Source organism: Oenanthe melanoleuca, chromosome 6, assembly GCF_029582105.1.
Source record: "Oenanthe melanoleuca isolate GR-GAL-2019-014 chromosome 6, OMel1.0, whole genome shotgun sequence".
Taxonomy (NCBI): Eukaryota; Metazoa; Chordata; class Aves; order Passeriformes; family Muscicapidae; genus Oenanthe; species Oenanthe melanoleuca.
The window spans coordinates 28,090,098-28,107,110 of NC_079340.1; the positions used below are offsets into that span (position 1 = coordinate 28,090,098).

General features: G+C 39.5%; 1 protein-coding gene across 1 annotated transcript in view; it reads right to left on the minus strand.

The window, feature by feature from the left end:
* Positions 1-7,453: 7,453 nt before the first annotated feature.
* Positions 7,454-17,013, minus strand: part of GFRA1 (GDNF family receptor alpha 1) — a 136,229-nt gene continuing 126,669 nt past the window's right edge. The window contains exons 8-9 of the mRNA XM_056495080.1: positions 15,534-15,590; positions 7,454-14,831 (exon numbers count right to left, since the gene is read on the minus strand). Of these exons, the coding sequence (XP_056351055.1) occupies positions 14,670-14,831; positions 15,534-15,590 (219 nt within the window). The 3' untranslated portion in view covers positions 7,454-14,669. The remainder of the gene's footprint in view (positions 14,832-15,533; positions 15,591-17,013) is intronic.

Genomic DNA, 17,013 nt, shown 5'->3' on the forward strand with positions numbered 1-17,013 from the left:
CATATGGCCAGTGACAACTTTCAATTAAAGGCCTCTGGTATTTATCATCTCCTTTTGCATATAGATAGAAAGCAGTCCTGTGACCTGCCCACTGCACCCAGGAGGATTTGTGCTCCTTCTTTAAATGATGTGTGCACCAAGACTCATCCCCGTCTGGGGGCTGAAAGTTTCCAAGCCCAGTTTTAGTGTTTTGAACCTTTGTTCAGCCACTGCCAGCTCTGAAACCTGGACTCAGCCTGCATCTCCAGCAGTCCCTGGGAACTGAGGGTGGGTCTTGGAAAATTCAGAGCTCAACTCTTGGCAATGCTGGAAATGTCACTGTGCTCTTCTGCAAGGGGCACTTTCAGAGCATGGCCACACAAATGTGGATGTTGTGTCATGCATCTCAGCTATGGAGCAAGGATCCCACTGCATTGGGACCAGTCACACTGCCCAAGTCCTGGCACAAATGGGACAGATGTTAATGATCCAATCAGCTGCTCATCCTTGAGATTGTATAATGATTATGCAACAAATTTGATTATAGGAGTTACTATGTGTTTTAAGTTCACTTTTGTGCATGGCTGGGCTTTCCCAGTAATCCTAGACAGTATCCAAGGCACCATTCAGCAACTTCTTGCAAATCCCTGCAAAGCAATTCCTGTCCTTTCTACATATTCAGAAATTGTCAGTTTCAGGTGCAATTAAAGTAAAATTGCTTTCAGTAGATACTTGGCTATGATGACTTTTGCTGGTCATAATTCTCTCCACACTATGTTGTTTCTTCAGATAAAAATTATATTTCTCTTGTGCCCTGGAATCTCAAACTCATTTTTGACCCAAAGTATCCTCAGAGAGTTGTAAAACTAAGATGTTATAACTGCACATTACCTAGTAATGAACATTGTGAGAGTCAGGCCAGGAAGATGAAGACAAGAGGTATGAATTAATGTTTTAATAATCTTCCTCAGATCAGTACAAGTCATACAGGCAAGGATCCCAGTACCTGCTGGTGAGCAGTGCAGCTGCTCCAGCATGGTCTGGTATTGCTGTGTAACTCTCCCAGGAGATGGGCTCAGTGTCTGCAGAGACAGATGCTCACTCAGCCACCAATAGAGCTCTGACCTTGTCCCAGCATGATGGTGCAACTCTGCACTTTGGACAGAACTGCTGTTTGCAGGGCCACAGCTTTTGCTGGAGGCATAGGAAGCTCATTAATTTATTTTAACTTCTATTTAATCCTAGGCTACGCAAGACATTCTTTTGTAGGGATCCAGGGCATCCACCATTTTTATAATGGAGAGCAAAGACCTGTTCCATTCCAGACTAACACAAGGTTTGGATTGAAACACAGCACTGAATCATGCTTGGTTCTACAGGGCTAGGACAGGAAGCAGCATCTCCCACTGCTGGTGCTCCTTCTCCAGTACAGGAGCCAACCAATATGAGACATTGTGCACAATGCCAGCATTCCCACACACCCCTGTGTGCTGCCAGTCAAGATCTGCTGGGATTCTTCCATGGTCAAAACAACCAGAACAGTGTCCTATTCCTTTAGAACACAAAGAATTTCCAGGGGAAAGACTCTGTTTTAACTCCTCACAGCAGAAACCCCAAACACTACAGAGCTATATCCTAGAGAAATAGGTTTAATAGATTAAGAGGCTGTCTTCTGGCACTGTGCGAGGTGTTGGACTTGCCTGAATCATTTCTTGAATACAGCTTTTCTCTGGGAAAAACACCTTGTCTGGTTTTAAAGATTTTGTTCAATGGTGGAGAACACAGTACAAATCTTGTTTACTGGCTCCTATGTTTACTTACATTCTCTGTTAAAAATACGACACTTTTCTATGCTGAACTGGTCTAGATTGAACAGCCAGCCAGCCTTGTTGAAGCTTTGTCTATGGATGGAAAAGTTTCTATTTATTTTCTAATTTTCTGTTCCTTGTTAGGTTCCACAGTCAGTGTTCATGACAGTACACAGTGGGTTTGTGATGAGATTGCACTGTTAGGGATGTACTATTAGCCATGCTTTTCACAGACACTTAGTGTCACCCTTTGGGCTCTTCTTGCAACCATCTCCAATTTTTCAGCATCAATTTGATAAGATTTACTGAAAAAGGACAGTACAGACCCAGATGGCTTCCCACCCAGTGCATTAAAAAAAAAAAAAAGTGACAACACTTCCATGTGTCTTACTATAAATACAGCAACAAACGCTTAAAATTACTTCACCTTATATTTTTAAGTACCTGACAGCTGTGAGATGGGTGCAATGCCACAGAAACAGTGCTCAGAAAAGCCAGAGTGCCTGAATTGACCCTATTCCTCCATTTGGCTGGTCCAGAAAATACAGCTCAGTGCACAAGGCAGTACATTTGCAGTGTTGTACCAGATACAGCTTTCTCAGATATCAGTAAACCAAAAAATTGGGAACGGGGGGAAGTTAGTAGAGAAGCTGTTATCATTGCAACCTCCTTTGTTTTCTTTAATATACCCTCCTGATCTGTTCTGTGTTCAGAGCTACCTTCCAGTTCGTCAGTCACCATTAGTGCAGCCCCTGGTTGCTGGGTGTTTAAAAAGTCACTTACCCAATAAAATCCTGAGCCAAGCTCCGAACGAGCATCTGGCTGGGGCTGTTTGGATGTGTCTGTGAGCAATGCCAAGCTGCAGGAAAGCCAAGCCAGTATTCAGACATCAGTTTTTGGAAATGGCATTTGTTGTGTTATTTATCTTCTGTATTAACAGAGAGGGCCTGGCTTTTGTTTTTTAACCTTGTTGTTTCAATGCCAGAACAGGAGAAATATAACCCAAGTTAAAACAATAGCTCTTAAAAGATGTGATATTTTCTTTCATCCCCTGTTTAGTAAGCAGCCTTGGCAGTGTCATTTCATATAAAGAACGGCAAAGTCACAAGGTCCAGAAATACAATAATTCCAGGAATGACAAAAAAAATTACCTGCTTTGTCTTTTTATTGACTATAACTGTGGTGAAAAAGGCCATTCTGCATCCTCAGCCGTAACTAGTTAATTACTTTCTGTTGTTTTTTGAAGATGTTTCTAACCAACATTAAGTAAAATGTACATTGTGGAGCAAACCATCCATACAGTATCTGCCATAATTACTGTTTAGCAATTTCACACTAGCAAAAATTTATTAAAACTTCACGACTCATTAATAGTAAGTGATCATAATCGCTTAATAGAAAAGGAAACTCAGCTAATGATAGAAGTGCTGATTAATGTTTTTGACCTTAAGACAGGAAGTCAAGTGAAATTAATGTCATTGGGTGTTGAAAGTTAAGGTATTGTCAAGTATAGATAGCCTCTAATCAAAAGAGGAACCCCAAAACATCACAAATTTTGTGTTCTTCATGAGAAAACAATTGCTTTTCTATACTCCATGGCATTTTTAAAATCTCACTGCCACATTTCAAGTAACAAGGTTGACTCATTTATTACAAAAGTCTGTTAAAAAAACCAAAATTATATATATATATATATATTTATGGTCACTTCAGCAGGAGAACTTACAGAAATACTTAACATGCTGGCCATAATTAACCAAGCAGCATTACATGTAGCAATTTATCTCTTTTATTTGGTCAACAGCATTCCTTTTATGAGCTCAGGTTAAATATTTTTGAAGAGAATAGCAGCCCAGCTGACCAGTCAGTTGCCTCATCACACATCAGGTGCTTGGGCACCTCTGGAGCTGACAGGACTGTCCTTGCAGCCAGCTGTGTGCCTGGAGAGCATCAGCCTCAGCTCTGCATCTGGCTGCTCCTGATGCCCATGGGGCTGCTGCAGGTGGTGGCATTTGGGGTGCAGCAGGCACTGTGACACTTGTGACACTGGTCTTGTGGCCAGCCTCAGGCCAGATTGATGAGGCACTGGAGCATCTGTGCAACGGTCCCAGGCCCTGAGATAATTCAGGCTGTAAATGGAAGTTACTTCTACTTCAGCTGTAAGTATTTTTAAGGTGTGCTCTTTTTTCATTGTTTTGAGATGAGGCATTATTTGAAAGCAGGATCCCCAGGATGTGCTTGTTCTCAATTAATCCACAGCCTTGAGTGTAGCATTTCCAGGTGAAGGGTGCAGAGCCTCTCACACATCAGCCTAATCCTGTCCCACTGAAAAGGCTGGATGGAGATGCCTCAGCCTTTCACCTGAGAAGGTAACTTCTTTCTAGATGCTAGCTCAGGTTGTGAGCACTGTAAAACTCAGTTTGAATAACCTTCTCTAGATTATTTTACAGCTCCCATGATGGGCAGAGAGGGAGGGACAGTTTCTCCCAGGTATGAGCAGAAACCTGGCTACATGTTAGTGAGCTTTATGTTCATTTGACATCAGTCAAAGTCACAGAGGGAAGGACAATCCCTTTCTAATAATGTCACTCAATATTTAGCCTACCTACATTTGTATTAATAATAAAGCCCTCAGGCAGTGAGTTATGTGCAGCCATTGATCTGCTCAAAACAGCACTGAAGTATTGACAAACACTGTTTTGGAGACAAATAAAAGCTAAACTGTATTTATATCCACCAGATTCTGACCTCTGACAAACAAGCAAATGGAACTGTACAGCCAGGTTAATGCTACTTTTGAGCCTTTCCAAACCAGATTGAAGCCAGCCAGATTCATAAATGCAGATTTATTTTTAGATTTTTTGTTTTTATAATTTCTATCTGTGTGTGTACTTTGTGGGAGACTTTCCAACTGCTTCTCTTGAAGATTTTTTGTGTTAACATCTCTTTTGAAAGAGGGATGTGGCACACTTGCAAACCTGGAGATAAATACCATCTGTTTAGTTAACCTCCCTAAGAATATTGGTGGAATGTTGTTCTTTTTTTAAAACATATATACAAGAGCAATGCAGAGACTTGAATTGCAAGTCCTTCCAAAGCAATTGACAACAAGACTTTATTTTATAATGTTACAAAACATAAATGTATTTTTATTAAAGACTGCAAACTACACTTTCTAACTCAGAGCAAAAGATTTTCTAGCATCCCCTTTGGGGGAAAAGAAAGCCAATAACAACCAATCCAAAAAGCCTTTTGCACAATTACTATGGAGCAACATTTCCCAGTCCTTATTTTGGTTTTTTTTCCTCGCTGTTGATCTGCAGTTTTCTGTAATTAATAGAGATAAAAAAATTTGGCAATGCAGAATTAGTAATTTGTATTCAGAGCCAAAAAAGACATGCATCTCACCAAAACAACTGAGCTTATTGTTACCAAAAAATTGTTTCAGGAAATCATACTTCTGTCTCTGAACACAAACCAGAACTCAGCATGAAGCAGACAATAACAGAGACAGGGTTTTTTGCCAACACACAGGAGCAGTGCAAGTGTCAGGGCAGGCTGATTGCTTGGGCAGAGTGTTTTGGAGAGCTCAAGGAGCATGCCTGGAAAATGGTGAGGATCACCTTTCAGAATCCCTCTCCTGTGCAGCTTAGAGCACTGCTGATTTAATGGCACACTGGAAATGCATCTCCAAGAAAACTCCAAGTGAGAAGGTGTCAAATTAGCCACCTCTAACCTGTCCATCTTTGTCCATGCCTGCTTTAGAGATGTCAAACCATTCATCTGCTTTCCAGGGTGTCACTTAAAATGTGTCTGCACAAACCAACCCATTTAACTGAAATTATTCTACAAATGCCATGTAAAGTAGATAATCCCACTCATCCTGGCATCACTAGACTTTACCAGCTAAAGGAAGTCAGCCAAAGTGAGATGGGCACTGTTTTACACATGGCAGCCAGGACAGTGGAGGGACAGCTCAGTTTCTTGGTGAGGATGCTGGTGCCCACTGTCATGACAAGAGATGGATGCTATGAGGCATTGTTTATTAACAGCATAACCTCTACACGTGGAACAAAGGCAATGTGACACAATGGCTCGTGTTTGTGCACCTTCTGGGCAGTCCCTTGGTACTACCTCACCCAGCCTTTGTCCCTGATCTCTCAGCCCACAGGGAAATTGCCAAAGGCAGCCTACATGTGAACAGTAGCAAAAGCAAAGCCAACCCTAGATCAACAAAACACAGCATAAAAACCAAAGCCACAGATGAGGCACACTGAAGAATGCATCTGGTCATGCACAGTTGGCTGTTTAGTGATGTCAAACACAGCTTGGTTTCATCTGTCCCAGGAGAGGCTGCTCAGCAAGCTGCTGTGCCTCTTGAGTGGAGGCTTCACTGCTTCACTCCATCCTCATCCTCCTCTTTCACAGCACTGGAGCTGTGGCAGTGCAGAGAATGAAGAAAAAGTCCAATGGTAACTCATACTAGCAAACACTCTGATTGCTTTTGTGCAATTCTCCAAAACCACATTCTCCAACAGTGTTTGAAATGGTTAAACATTTCAAAGATGGCACTGCAGGAGCTGAAGAACCTGCAGCACTTTATGCACAGGACTTAATAGCAGCAGAATGACTCCTAAATCCAAGCAGCCTCAATAGCTGGCCCAGGAAGCCAAGCTGAGGGTTGGATACTGCCAAACAGAATGTGCTGCCTCCCCCTCCCACCTCCTGAAACACAGATCATCTGGGCAGCAAACAGTGCCAGGACAGCTCAACATCTCCTTCTTGCATCACCCCTGCAACTCTAGACCCTCCTGGAGCTGCCAAAGCACAGTGAGGATTTAGCTGGGAAAGTGTTTTCAGCCCCAGTAGAGCAGACCTTTAACCCTGGATTTTGTGCATCTCTCACTCCCATCTCTCCTCCTGCACCCTGCCCCCAAACCTTGCTTCTCTCTCTGGGCATCAGCAATTGAAACTGTCTGGCCTTAAAATGGTGGGAGGCTCTGGCCCTTTGCTGAGCAGCAGCTTTTTCATGGGTGTGTGATTGCTTTTTGCTCATAATATATTCATTTGTTAAATCTCAGTTTGAATCTGGGTAAAAGCTGAAATCATTTTCCTGCTTTTTACTCACCAACACGAGGACAGGCATCCTGAAACTTGTTTATCCACCTTCCCTTTCCTCTCCCAGCACACTCTGCTATTTATTCCTAAAATACCCTCCTGCAAGCTCTTTTGTCTTCAAAGGCTCTGCAGCTCTTCTGCTGCCATTGTGTGAGAGGAGGAGTAAGCCCTTTCTCTCTGGCCAGCAGGACGAGGGGCTGGGATGGGTGTGGAGGATGCTGTGCGTGCCAGAGAGGGAACAAGCATGAAAAGGGCCAGCTGGCCACTCTGTGCCCCTCTTCCCATCATTTCCATCTGATACTGCCTGCTCACTGCAATTTTGCAGGCCATACTCACTGACACAAAAAGACTAGGGAGCAAGAAAATGAACAGATATTTAAAGGGAAAAAGCTTTATTTCTTATTTTCTTAGATCATGTTAGACTGCAAAACAACAGGGAAAAATGAGATGAACCTTGCTGTCCTTTCTCTTTTTGTTTGCCAGTCAAGCTTCCTGTTTTTTCTTTTTTTTTTTTTAAATAATAAATCAGAAGAAAAACAACCAGAAAATTGTTCTCACAAAAACATGCTTTTTAATAAAAAAAGAGAATAATGTTTATTGAGAGGGATTGTTTTCTGGATATGTACAATACTAATGCAGGAGGATTATGCTAACAGAAAATGCCAAACATCATGGATTGACTTCCAAAGTGTGGACAATCCAAAGAGCAATGTCCTCAGAGCAAGTTAAGTCAACAGGAACAAGTGAACAGTGGTTTGGGGGTTTTTTTACAACAAATTACCAGCCATTATGACTGAAGACCTGACATGTAAGAACCCGCAGCGAGATGTACAGGAATCCATAAGACAACACAGAATTTACACAAGGTAACTGTTTGTGTAAGAATTTCCTCCAGAAAATGGAAGCATGTTCTAGACAGTTTTGGAAAAATACAAAAAGGAAAAAAAAAGGTGAAAAAAAGTGCAGGAAAATACTAACATTGGATATCCTCAGATCACAGTGAATGCCAGTCTTCCTGGGTCCAAATGCTGTTACCTTTATCTTCACCACTTCTGCTTGCCTCAATTAATTGGTTTATCATCATGATGTCAGAAAAACTACTTTTATGTGAGCCTTCTCCTGCTATCTCCTTTTTGCTGCAGCTCTTGTCAACTTGCAGTTTACATAAAAAGCACAAAATTCAACATACCCTCAGGTGAAAGACACATGCACCTTCCCAGGCTGGGCAGCACTAATCACAGCTAATCTTTTCAGTACTAGGTAATGCTGCACAGAACACCACACAAACCCTGGCAGAGCAAACTCAGCAGCAATAATTCTGGGGGAGGGGAGAACATGGAGATTAGTAACTGCCACCAGTTGAGTTTCCCACATGCTGGAGCTCTTTGAAGCGGTTTCTCCCACTGACTGCATTCGGGATTTTTTATTCTTACCCAGAAACAATGTAGGTACTGAGGTTGGTTTTATGCATTACTTCCCAGAAAAGCAGAAACCAGAAAAATCAAGAACATATTTTTCTTTCAATTTCTACCTCCATTTAGTTTTCTTTTTAATCAATGTGTGACTCAGCTCAGTCTGGGTTGTGCACTCCTGACTGCCAGGTACAATCCCCTGTGAGGTTTGTTCCACCTCTGATAACCCTTACAAACATTCCTTCTGTCTTAACTTTCCCTTAAAGGTTAAAGCCTTTGTCTCACCCCAAAGCAGGCAGAGGATGTCACTGCTAATAACCAGGTCTGGGGATGGGGAAGGGAGCTCCTGTTCTCCCAGCATTTAGGGTAGCACACTCCAAAAGAATTTAACAGTTTCCATGGGCTAATCCAAAAGACAAAGAAAAAACCCATCATTTTTCTGTTTTATCCTCAGTGGGACACACATTTCTCTCTCAGCAGGGTGCTTTCTGCAGTATCTCCTGCTAAAATAAATGGTGGTTCCCTAAACAGTAATTTTTGCATCTTCAGGCTTTCTCCTGTTTGTCCAGCTTCCTTCTGTCATATATAACCTATTTCATAAACATTACCATGAGGGAACCATATAGTTTTAATCTTATTTTGGAAATTACTCCAGAGTTTCAGTAGATTTGCTGGCTTCTCTGCTTGAAGGAGTTTACATCTCCCTGTGGTTCACTATGTCTGTGGGGTTTAGCTTTTGTAGCATTTAAGCTTTGACCTAAGGACAAGTGCAGTGGCCAAAATCAACTCCTTACTCAGCTGAAGAGCTGCCATGACTTATTTGTCAGCATGTAGCTCTGACAGGTTTGTTAGTGTGGGATAAGCTGCACCCCAGCTGGACAGGCTTGAGTGATGGAGCAGACACAAAGGCTTTGGAGTACAGAGGTTTGGAAGAAGTCAAATATTTCGGTATTTTGGAAGGAAGAATTTGAGGAAAATTGCCCCCAAAAGACTCATTTTATTCTGGATTCTAGGAAATTCTCCTTTTGACAGATTAAAAACCAGTGCAAAAGAATTATAATGTTGGAATCACTACAAGTAGGTGAGAGGGGGCTAAGATTTGGGTGTTTTAATCTAGGCAACAATTAGCTCTAATTCTATGTATGGTAACAGCTATTGGCACCTGAATAAGATAAAACAGCAGCTGCTTTAACTCTGGTAAAATGTGCTCAGAGAACTCTTGTGAATGGTCTAGACTGTAGTTTAGTACCAATTTAGAATATCATGGTCTATGTTGGTAAGAAATGCTACTGAGAAATTTGTTGATTCTGTGCTCCTTCAAAATTTTTAGGCCACATCTTGAATTTGTTGCTCATGCTTTTATGAATGATAAAAACGAGATGGAACATCTTATAGGAGTTGCAGGAATTGGTTTCTGACTGTTGAGGTGCCCATATCTAATATGCATCTATAAACACTGCCTGGAGGCAAATATAAGAGAGAACATGAAACAAGGGTATATAAAAGTTGAGATAATACTGAGTTTAAAATGAGAATTCATCATCTTCCCTGATTTTATCTTAAGAACAGAGCCATCAAAATTTCCCAAAGAGAATTCTTACTCTTGTAAGAATTTACTACTTAGTGAGATTTTATCTATTTGACTGAAATTCCAACTGGAAAATACATAAGAAGTATTTAAATATTTCTAATAGCTTGTAAAGAGTTTTAAAGTTTTCAATCCTATTCAGTACCAAACTAGATTTTAAATTCCATCTGGGGAATAACAACATAGCATTTTAGATTATTCAAATCAAACCAGTGCTAAAGAGATAAAATGGGAACTTTCAATTCCCTCCCCGTTAAAGGTTTTCTTAGTTCAGTTGAGAGATATTCCTGATCATATCTTTTTTTTTCTTTTCTCAAAAGTGAAGGCTGTAATTAAAAAAGAAAACCAGAAAACCAGCATTGAAGCAAATTTATAAAGTTGAATACTGTGGAGTTGGATAAAATGACCTTCTGAAGTTAAAGAGAAGCTGAAATAGCCAATAATTGAAATGTCACAGGAGGAACTGGCTGCTGAGAAAAAGCAAATATTTAAAGATGAGAAATATTTAACAAGTCACTGGATTAATTTCTCTGCCAAGTTCATCAGAACCAAATATATTTCTATTTGATGTCAGGGACATCAGGTACAATCTGACTAACCTTATGGGCATAAAACAACCCCAGAGGCCTCTTTAGCCCAGAACAGTTTTAATGCAGAACAGTTTAATGCAGAAAGAAAGAATGTCAGTGAATATATATTTTTTCAGTGAGGTAGATCCACCTTGGTATTGAAGACAAAGAATTGCATTTTATGAAAAAAAGTTACAACTGTATGAATAACTGCTTGTGCTTCCATCTTTTACTGCTTGCTCTGAAGGAGCTGCTGTTGCAGCAGAATCCAGAAGCTAAATATGAGATACTCCTGTCACTTGACATACGTAAGATTTATGTCCCCTCAGGGTGCTGTTCTGAGTTTTGCTCTTCTACTTCACTGGTTTCTCACCATCTTTACTCCATGGAAATAACACAGTGATTAACCAACAATCACAAATTTTAATTAAATTGAGATTTCAAGGTGATTCCTGCTCTGTTTTCTTGATCTCCAGCCTAGTTGCATGGGCTTAGCAAAAGTAGATACTTTTATGTTTTCAGTCTACTGATTTGAAATGCAACAAGCTGTGATCACTCATACTCAAAAGGCTGGGTCTTAGAGGGATGTAATTTCATTGGGAAACAGAAACAAAAAACAAAACAAAACAAAAAAAAAAGGGATATCCAGACAAGAGTCTGCCTATGCATGCTTTGAAATGATTAAGAATTCCAGTTCCTCCAAATTCTTCCTACTGACACAGTGGGAATGAAGCTGCTCAATGGAAAGTGGCCATGCCCTGGTGGACATGGATGGACAGATGGACAGATGGACAGATGGACAGCTCCTGCTCAGGGCTCAGCACCTCATCCCCATCCTTGAAGGAGCAGGATCTCAGGAGCCTGGTCAGTGAAGCAAGGGCTGCCCCCTCCCCACTGGCCACTCCTTGGGGCTGCTGCCTGCTGCTGCTGTCACCATTCACACTGGGACAAGGGAAACCCTCAGCTGCTGATGCTCCTGCAAATATCTGAAAGGTTCACCTTCAGTGCCTCTTCCACTGGAATAGCCAGTGGAATTGAGTTATGCTGAGTACTGCAAAACCTCAGCCATACATTTCACCTCAGTCTCAATTCTACCTTTGTGTGCACTACTTTAAAAAAGAAGCATAAACATGCTATTAATAACACTAATGACAATGTCTGTTCCAGTACAAGATGATTTGGATATGTTTATGGTAGCCCACGATTTAATTTGCACACAACTGAACTGGTGAGATTTACAACTGGAACAGTAGATCATCTCTGTGTACATCTTTATTTGGACAGACCCTATATTACTGTTATATGGATAAAATTAATCTTTTAAAGGACTAGATAAAGCCCAGCCCAAGCTTGTTCATTAAGCACTCAACACATGGTATTTTAGTGACTGAAAGGGGAAAAATAATTAAACAATTTGCATAATTCAGTGACTGCATTGACAAGGTCACCATGCTAAACTGACATCATCCACACCACATCCAACTTCCAAAAATCCTCCAATATCTGCATGGTGATGCCTGTAAAGTGTCAGACTCCAAAGGGTATTTTTTCCTTTCTGCCTGTTTAATAAGCAATTTAATTTTTAGAATTAGGACTTCAGTATACTTTTAATTTATGGGACAAAAAGCTTAAGTGCTCTGTTGAAACCACCATTTTTTCCTTTACTACATAAAACTTTATTTCCAAAGGTAACTCTCATTGACTCAGATAAACAGCAGTTTCTTTTGTAATTAGAAGCTTATTAGATTGTTATTTACAGTATAAGTGATCAATAGTTTTTATTCTGGATCAGACTGTGTCAAAGCTCTAATAATTGCTATTAAATATTAGAGAGATACTGTAACCAAAGCAAACATTAAAAAAATCTTCAAAAAGTATATACTATAGTGGGAGATCATTAAAATTCTCAATAGTGGCTAAAATGTTTAATGTGCTGAATACAAATGATATTTTAAAGAAAGGTTTGTGGATCAAAGATAGATTTAATAATCATAATGTTTAGGAATTTGTTTTGAAAATATTTTTAATTGGATAATGTCAGACTTCTGAATTGCAATGCTATGTTCATTAGCATTTCAATAGTTTATACCATCAACTCCTTTTGACATAAAAGAATTTGATTCATTTTAAAAATCATGAATCTCATAATCTTTTTCTGCTGCCACTAGTTTTCAATAATTTGATTATTTTCTACAAGAAGAGCAACAGGAACCACATGGGCTTTGCTAGTAATGATGGTCTATATATCTCTTCTCCAAAAGCAGCTCTGCTGCCTTTGAAAGTAATTTGCAGTTTCTTATCAACACAGAATTAAAAAGTAATATTGTCTAATTTGTTATGTTCAGTGGCACAGAGTATTGTAGAATTCTATCACATACAAATTGCTTTGAAACCTGTATTATGTGACCATAATCACGACTACATAAATGAATTTCAAAATTTATGAAGGTGTTTATTATTAGCCAAGAAAAATCTCAAAAGATGAACTTGTAAATAGGTTTAATACTTTCTTAGCAAGATGTGTATTTTGCACACTCAAACTTCAGTGCAGTTTATAAAATAGTAATTTGCACTTTATAGTTGTATGGCAGATAACTGATCTGGACATTTCAGAGCAGGACAGGGCATAATTGTGTAAGTCTCAGAGTAAATCCATACATTTGACATGATGAACTCCTTGCTTGCAGAAGTTATCTTCTACTTCCAACAGGAACAAAAAACAGATTACTGTTGATCACTTGGACATAACTGCTTGTAACAGTCAACAAGCCATCACAGTAAGGTATAAAGACAGCCCTTAGGAGAAATGCTGCCTATCTGATGGCATTTAAAGCTTTAAAGAATTTCTTCTAGATACTGCAGGAATCATCACCAGCCAGCACAGGCTGCCAATGTCACTGAGTGAGAACCAAGTGATTAAATCACGTACACTGGTAACACTGCCATCCAAACCATTACATTATGGAGCTGGTCTTGCAAACAGTTCATCATGTCAGCAATGCCAAGGTCTGTGGTAGGAACTACCAGGGTGAAAAAACCTGTCATGGGGGTACATGTGCATGATGCTGCCTTGCAATTGGATCAACCATCTTTTTGTGTTTGTTTTAGCAGTTCTAAGACATAAAACACACTTTAAATGATATCCTACTGCCTCTTGTCCCTCTAGAATGTTTTGATAAGAGAAGTAAGGCATGAAGTTCCTGTAGGTGTTTGAGCTGACATTATCAGGAATCTACAAACAGATGATGATGTTTTAGCAGAGCAAATAAATTGTATGTCACTTTTTTATTAAACAAAGAGTATAGTAACTGGACTATATTATCACAATGGAAGCATAGAAGACCATAGACCATACAGCTGAAACCCTGTAGCAAAATTTGTTCCTCATATTTAAAGAAATGTATCTTTATCAAGCTTTCACAATGGCTGCATCTTGCTAATGTAAAGAATCTTCACTCTTGTTAAGGCTAGATGATTATAATTAAAAGATAAATGTACTGTTAGAAGGTTCTACGCCACACTCTATTTTTGTGAGAATTTAACTGAAAGACATACATTATACCTGTATGTGAATTAGGATGGCTTCTCAGCAGGGAACGCAGAATCACTTACAGTACGTAAACATTGAAAGAGGAAAATGCTAACACACTGAAAGAGTTTAACATCAGTAGCGATTTATCAAATGAAGAAGTTTCATAAAGTCCACTCTCTGGGAGAACATTCACCATTAGACAAAAGCCTGGCATCTTTGATAGTCTGAAGTTCAAACAATTTGAAAACCCAAACCATTCAATGAGATAAACAAGATTTTAAGAAAACCGTTATCTTCTTTTTCAGGTAAAAGCCAGAATTAAAATAATAATTATTAAAATAATCCAACCAGGTCGCTTTACAGGCAAATTTACACACTGTCTCTTTAAAACACTGCATGCCCAAAAGCCTTTTGGGTTTGGAATGTAGCACTGCACCAAGTATTTCACAAAGCCTCTAAATATCACAAGAAGCTTTTTTTTAGAGAGGAAAAAATAAAAATAAAATTCCAGCTGACTGAGACTGTTCTAGCAGGAGTGCCCCAGCTTAGCTCCCAGACCTGGAATTCCAGATAAACAACAGAGGACAGCAAACAGATTTTTTTTTTTTTTTAAACTTTTTTTTTTTTTTTTTTTTTTTTTTAACACGTCCTTTTGTAATGCAGCTACAAGACGACTGATGAGCTTAGGGACAAAGAGAGTGAGAGTGCAAGTGCCATCAGGGTGAGCTGTGTGCTTAGGTAGAAGCTGCTGGGAAGAGCCAGGGAATTCTCCGCGGAGATGTGACTGGTGGAGACTCCCGCGGTGCTGTCCTTCCCCAGAGCGTTCTGCAAGACACAACACCTGCCTTGGTCACCACACCACATTTTCATTTGCATTTCACTGCAAAGCATTCAAGTCTGTACCATGAAATTCCTCTGTTTGTCCATGCCCTGCCCTCCACTGATACCTATGCATCAATCTCATAAACTGAATGATAGAAAGGGCGTTAAAACGATGCCACAAGGACAATATTTTGACATTAGTTAACACCAGTACTGCACACTTCAGAAAAGAGAAGAGTATAAAAAATGCTTTCACTGGCAAAAGTATGGGGGTTTTAAGGGATCTGTGTTTATCATGCCAGTTTATTTTACAACAGCAAAAGCAGAACCCCCAGAGAAACAGCACCTTCTGGACAGTCAACAGGACAAGTTTGTTTCACAAGTTATTTCTGGTTAACAAAAAATGCAATTTAATCCATAGGTGCAGATTATTAAATAAGTATCCTTGCTAGGTGCAATGGTGTTTACTATGGGATCTGCCTAAACATGTACCATACAGCTACTGAAATATAAAGTCAGCAGAGGACACTTCGAGCCCAGCTCTGAACTTCCAAGAGAGATCATTCTTTAATGCATTATGATATCCAAACATAACAGAACTGACAGGACAAGTGTGAGGTAGCCCATGATAATCTTGACAGCCTTGGAATGTTGTTTCTTATGGGGAGGCACCTGTGCTGTGAAATATCCAATATCCACACTTACCTCGTTAAGACAGAGCTCTGTATCTACAGATTCATTGGATTTTCGCTTCTTCTGTGCCTATGAACAAACACAAATTTTATTCCCTGTGCAATTTATACTTCCAGCAGCACAAAGCACTTAGATAAATTTGCATCAGTTGTCATAATCCTGTAATTTTGACAGTGATTTGCACATGATTAGCAAATAAACTCCAAATGTAACTGCATGTTTTCCAATAACATTCACATCCTCATTTGAATTTACAGCAAAATTTCAAACAGTCAAATAAGGGTACTCAGTAATTACAATGGTGAATGACATCAGCTGCAGAGAACATGTTATCTTCTAGGGCCCCTTAAAAATGGTGCTGGATGTCCATAAGAAGAAATGAAATATGACAGTTAATAATTACCATAATACCACTGCATATTAACAAATAATCTATGATATAACTCAGTTTCAGGCAAATATACAACACAGCAATATTTTATCCTTAATGATTCTTGCAATTTTCCCCACTATTATGATAAAAATATTAATATTATTTTAATACATTTCATTGCTGTCAGAGAATCTGTTCTACAAATTTGCAAAAAGAACACTGACTCAAGCAAGAAGCATTTCATGTGACATCATCCAAAATGGAAGCAGCAGCCTGCACTCTGTCCAGCAGCAGGAGGTGTTTAATATTCCCATTTCTCAAGTGAACAAGTCTGGGCTGGGTGTTTTCTGCTTTTCCACGAGAGCAGCACTAATCCCCACGGTGTGGAAGGTGCTCTCCATGAGCACTGCTGTGGCTGACTTGAGCACTTCAGTGATTCTCAGTATCAGCTCTTTCTTTGTAAATTCCAGAAACAAACCAAGCACCCTTTTATAGGAGGTAACTGTGCTGAAGTAAATCAGCTTTTGTAAGAGAAGATTTGGGTTTACACAACTACTGACTGCACTGGGCACATTTGGTGCTTCCAACCTGGAAGTTTTGTTGGACCTGCAACTTATTTCCTGCAAAAACCAAAGATTTGAATCTCAGAGTGCTGCATTCATTTTACACTGCAGAATCTCACTGGTTTAGGCAGTGATGGCCTGGACAAAAGCTGATGTGAGAAAGTGCTGAGCAGTCTGATTTTATGCCCTCAAAAATTCAGTTCCACAGCTATTTTATTTCATATCTGAGAGCCATTGCTTCTGCCAACGGATACAAAACTGTCTTTGACCTAATTACTGATTTTAGAATTCAAATGAAGGAACTGAACTTCTTATTAGGAAACATATCCTCTGCTTTTGATGACACATGAACATGTTACAGACAAGTGAAAAAGTGAAAAAGCTGGGGTTTAAGAGAAAGACAGCTATAGTAAAAATACACACTGAATATATGGTTATAGTTTTCAAATATATGACAAAATAATAGCTCAATTTATTAATAAACACCCTCTGTAAAATTTCCTTCTTACATATCCTTTCTACTAATTAGTACCATTAAAGTGGTTATGGTAAGCAT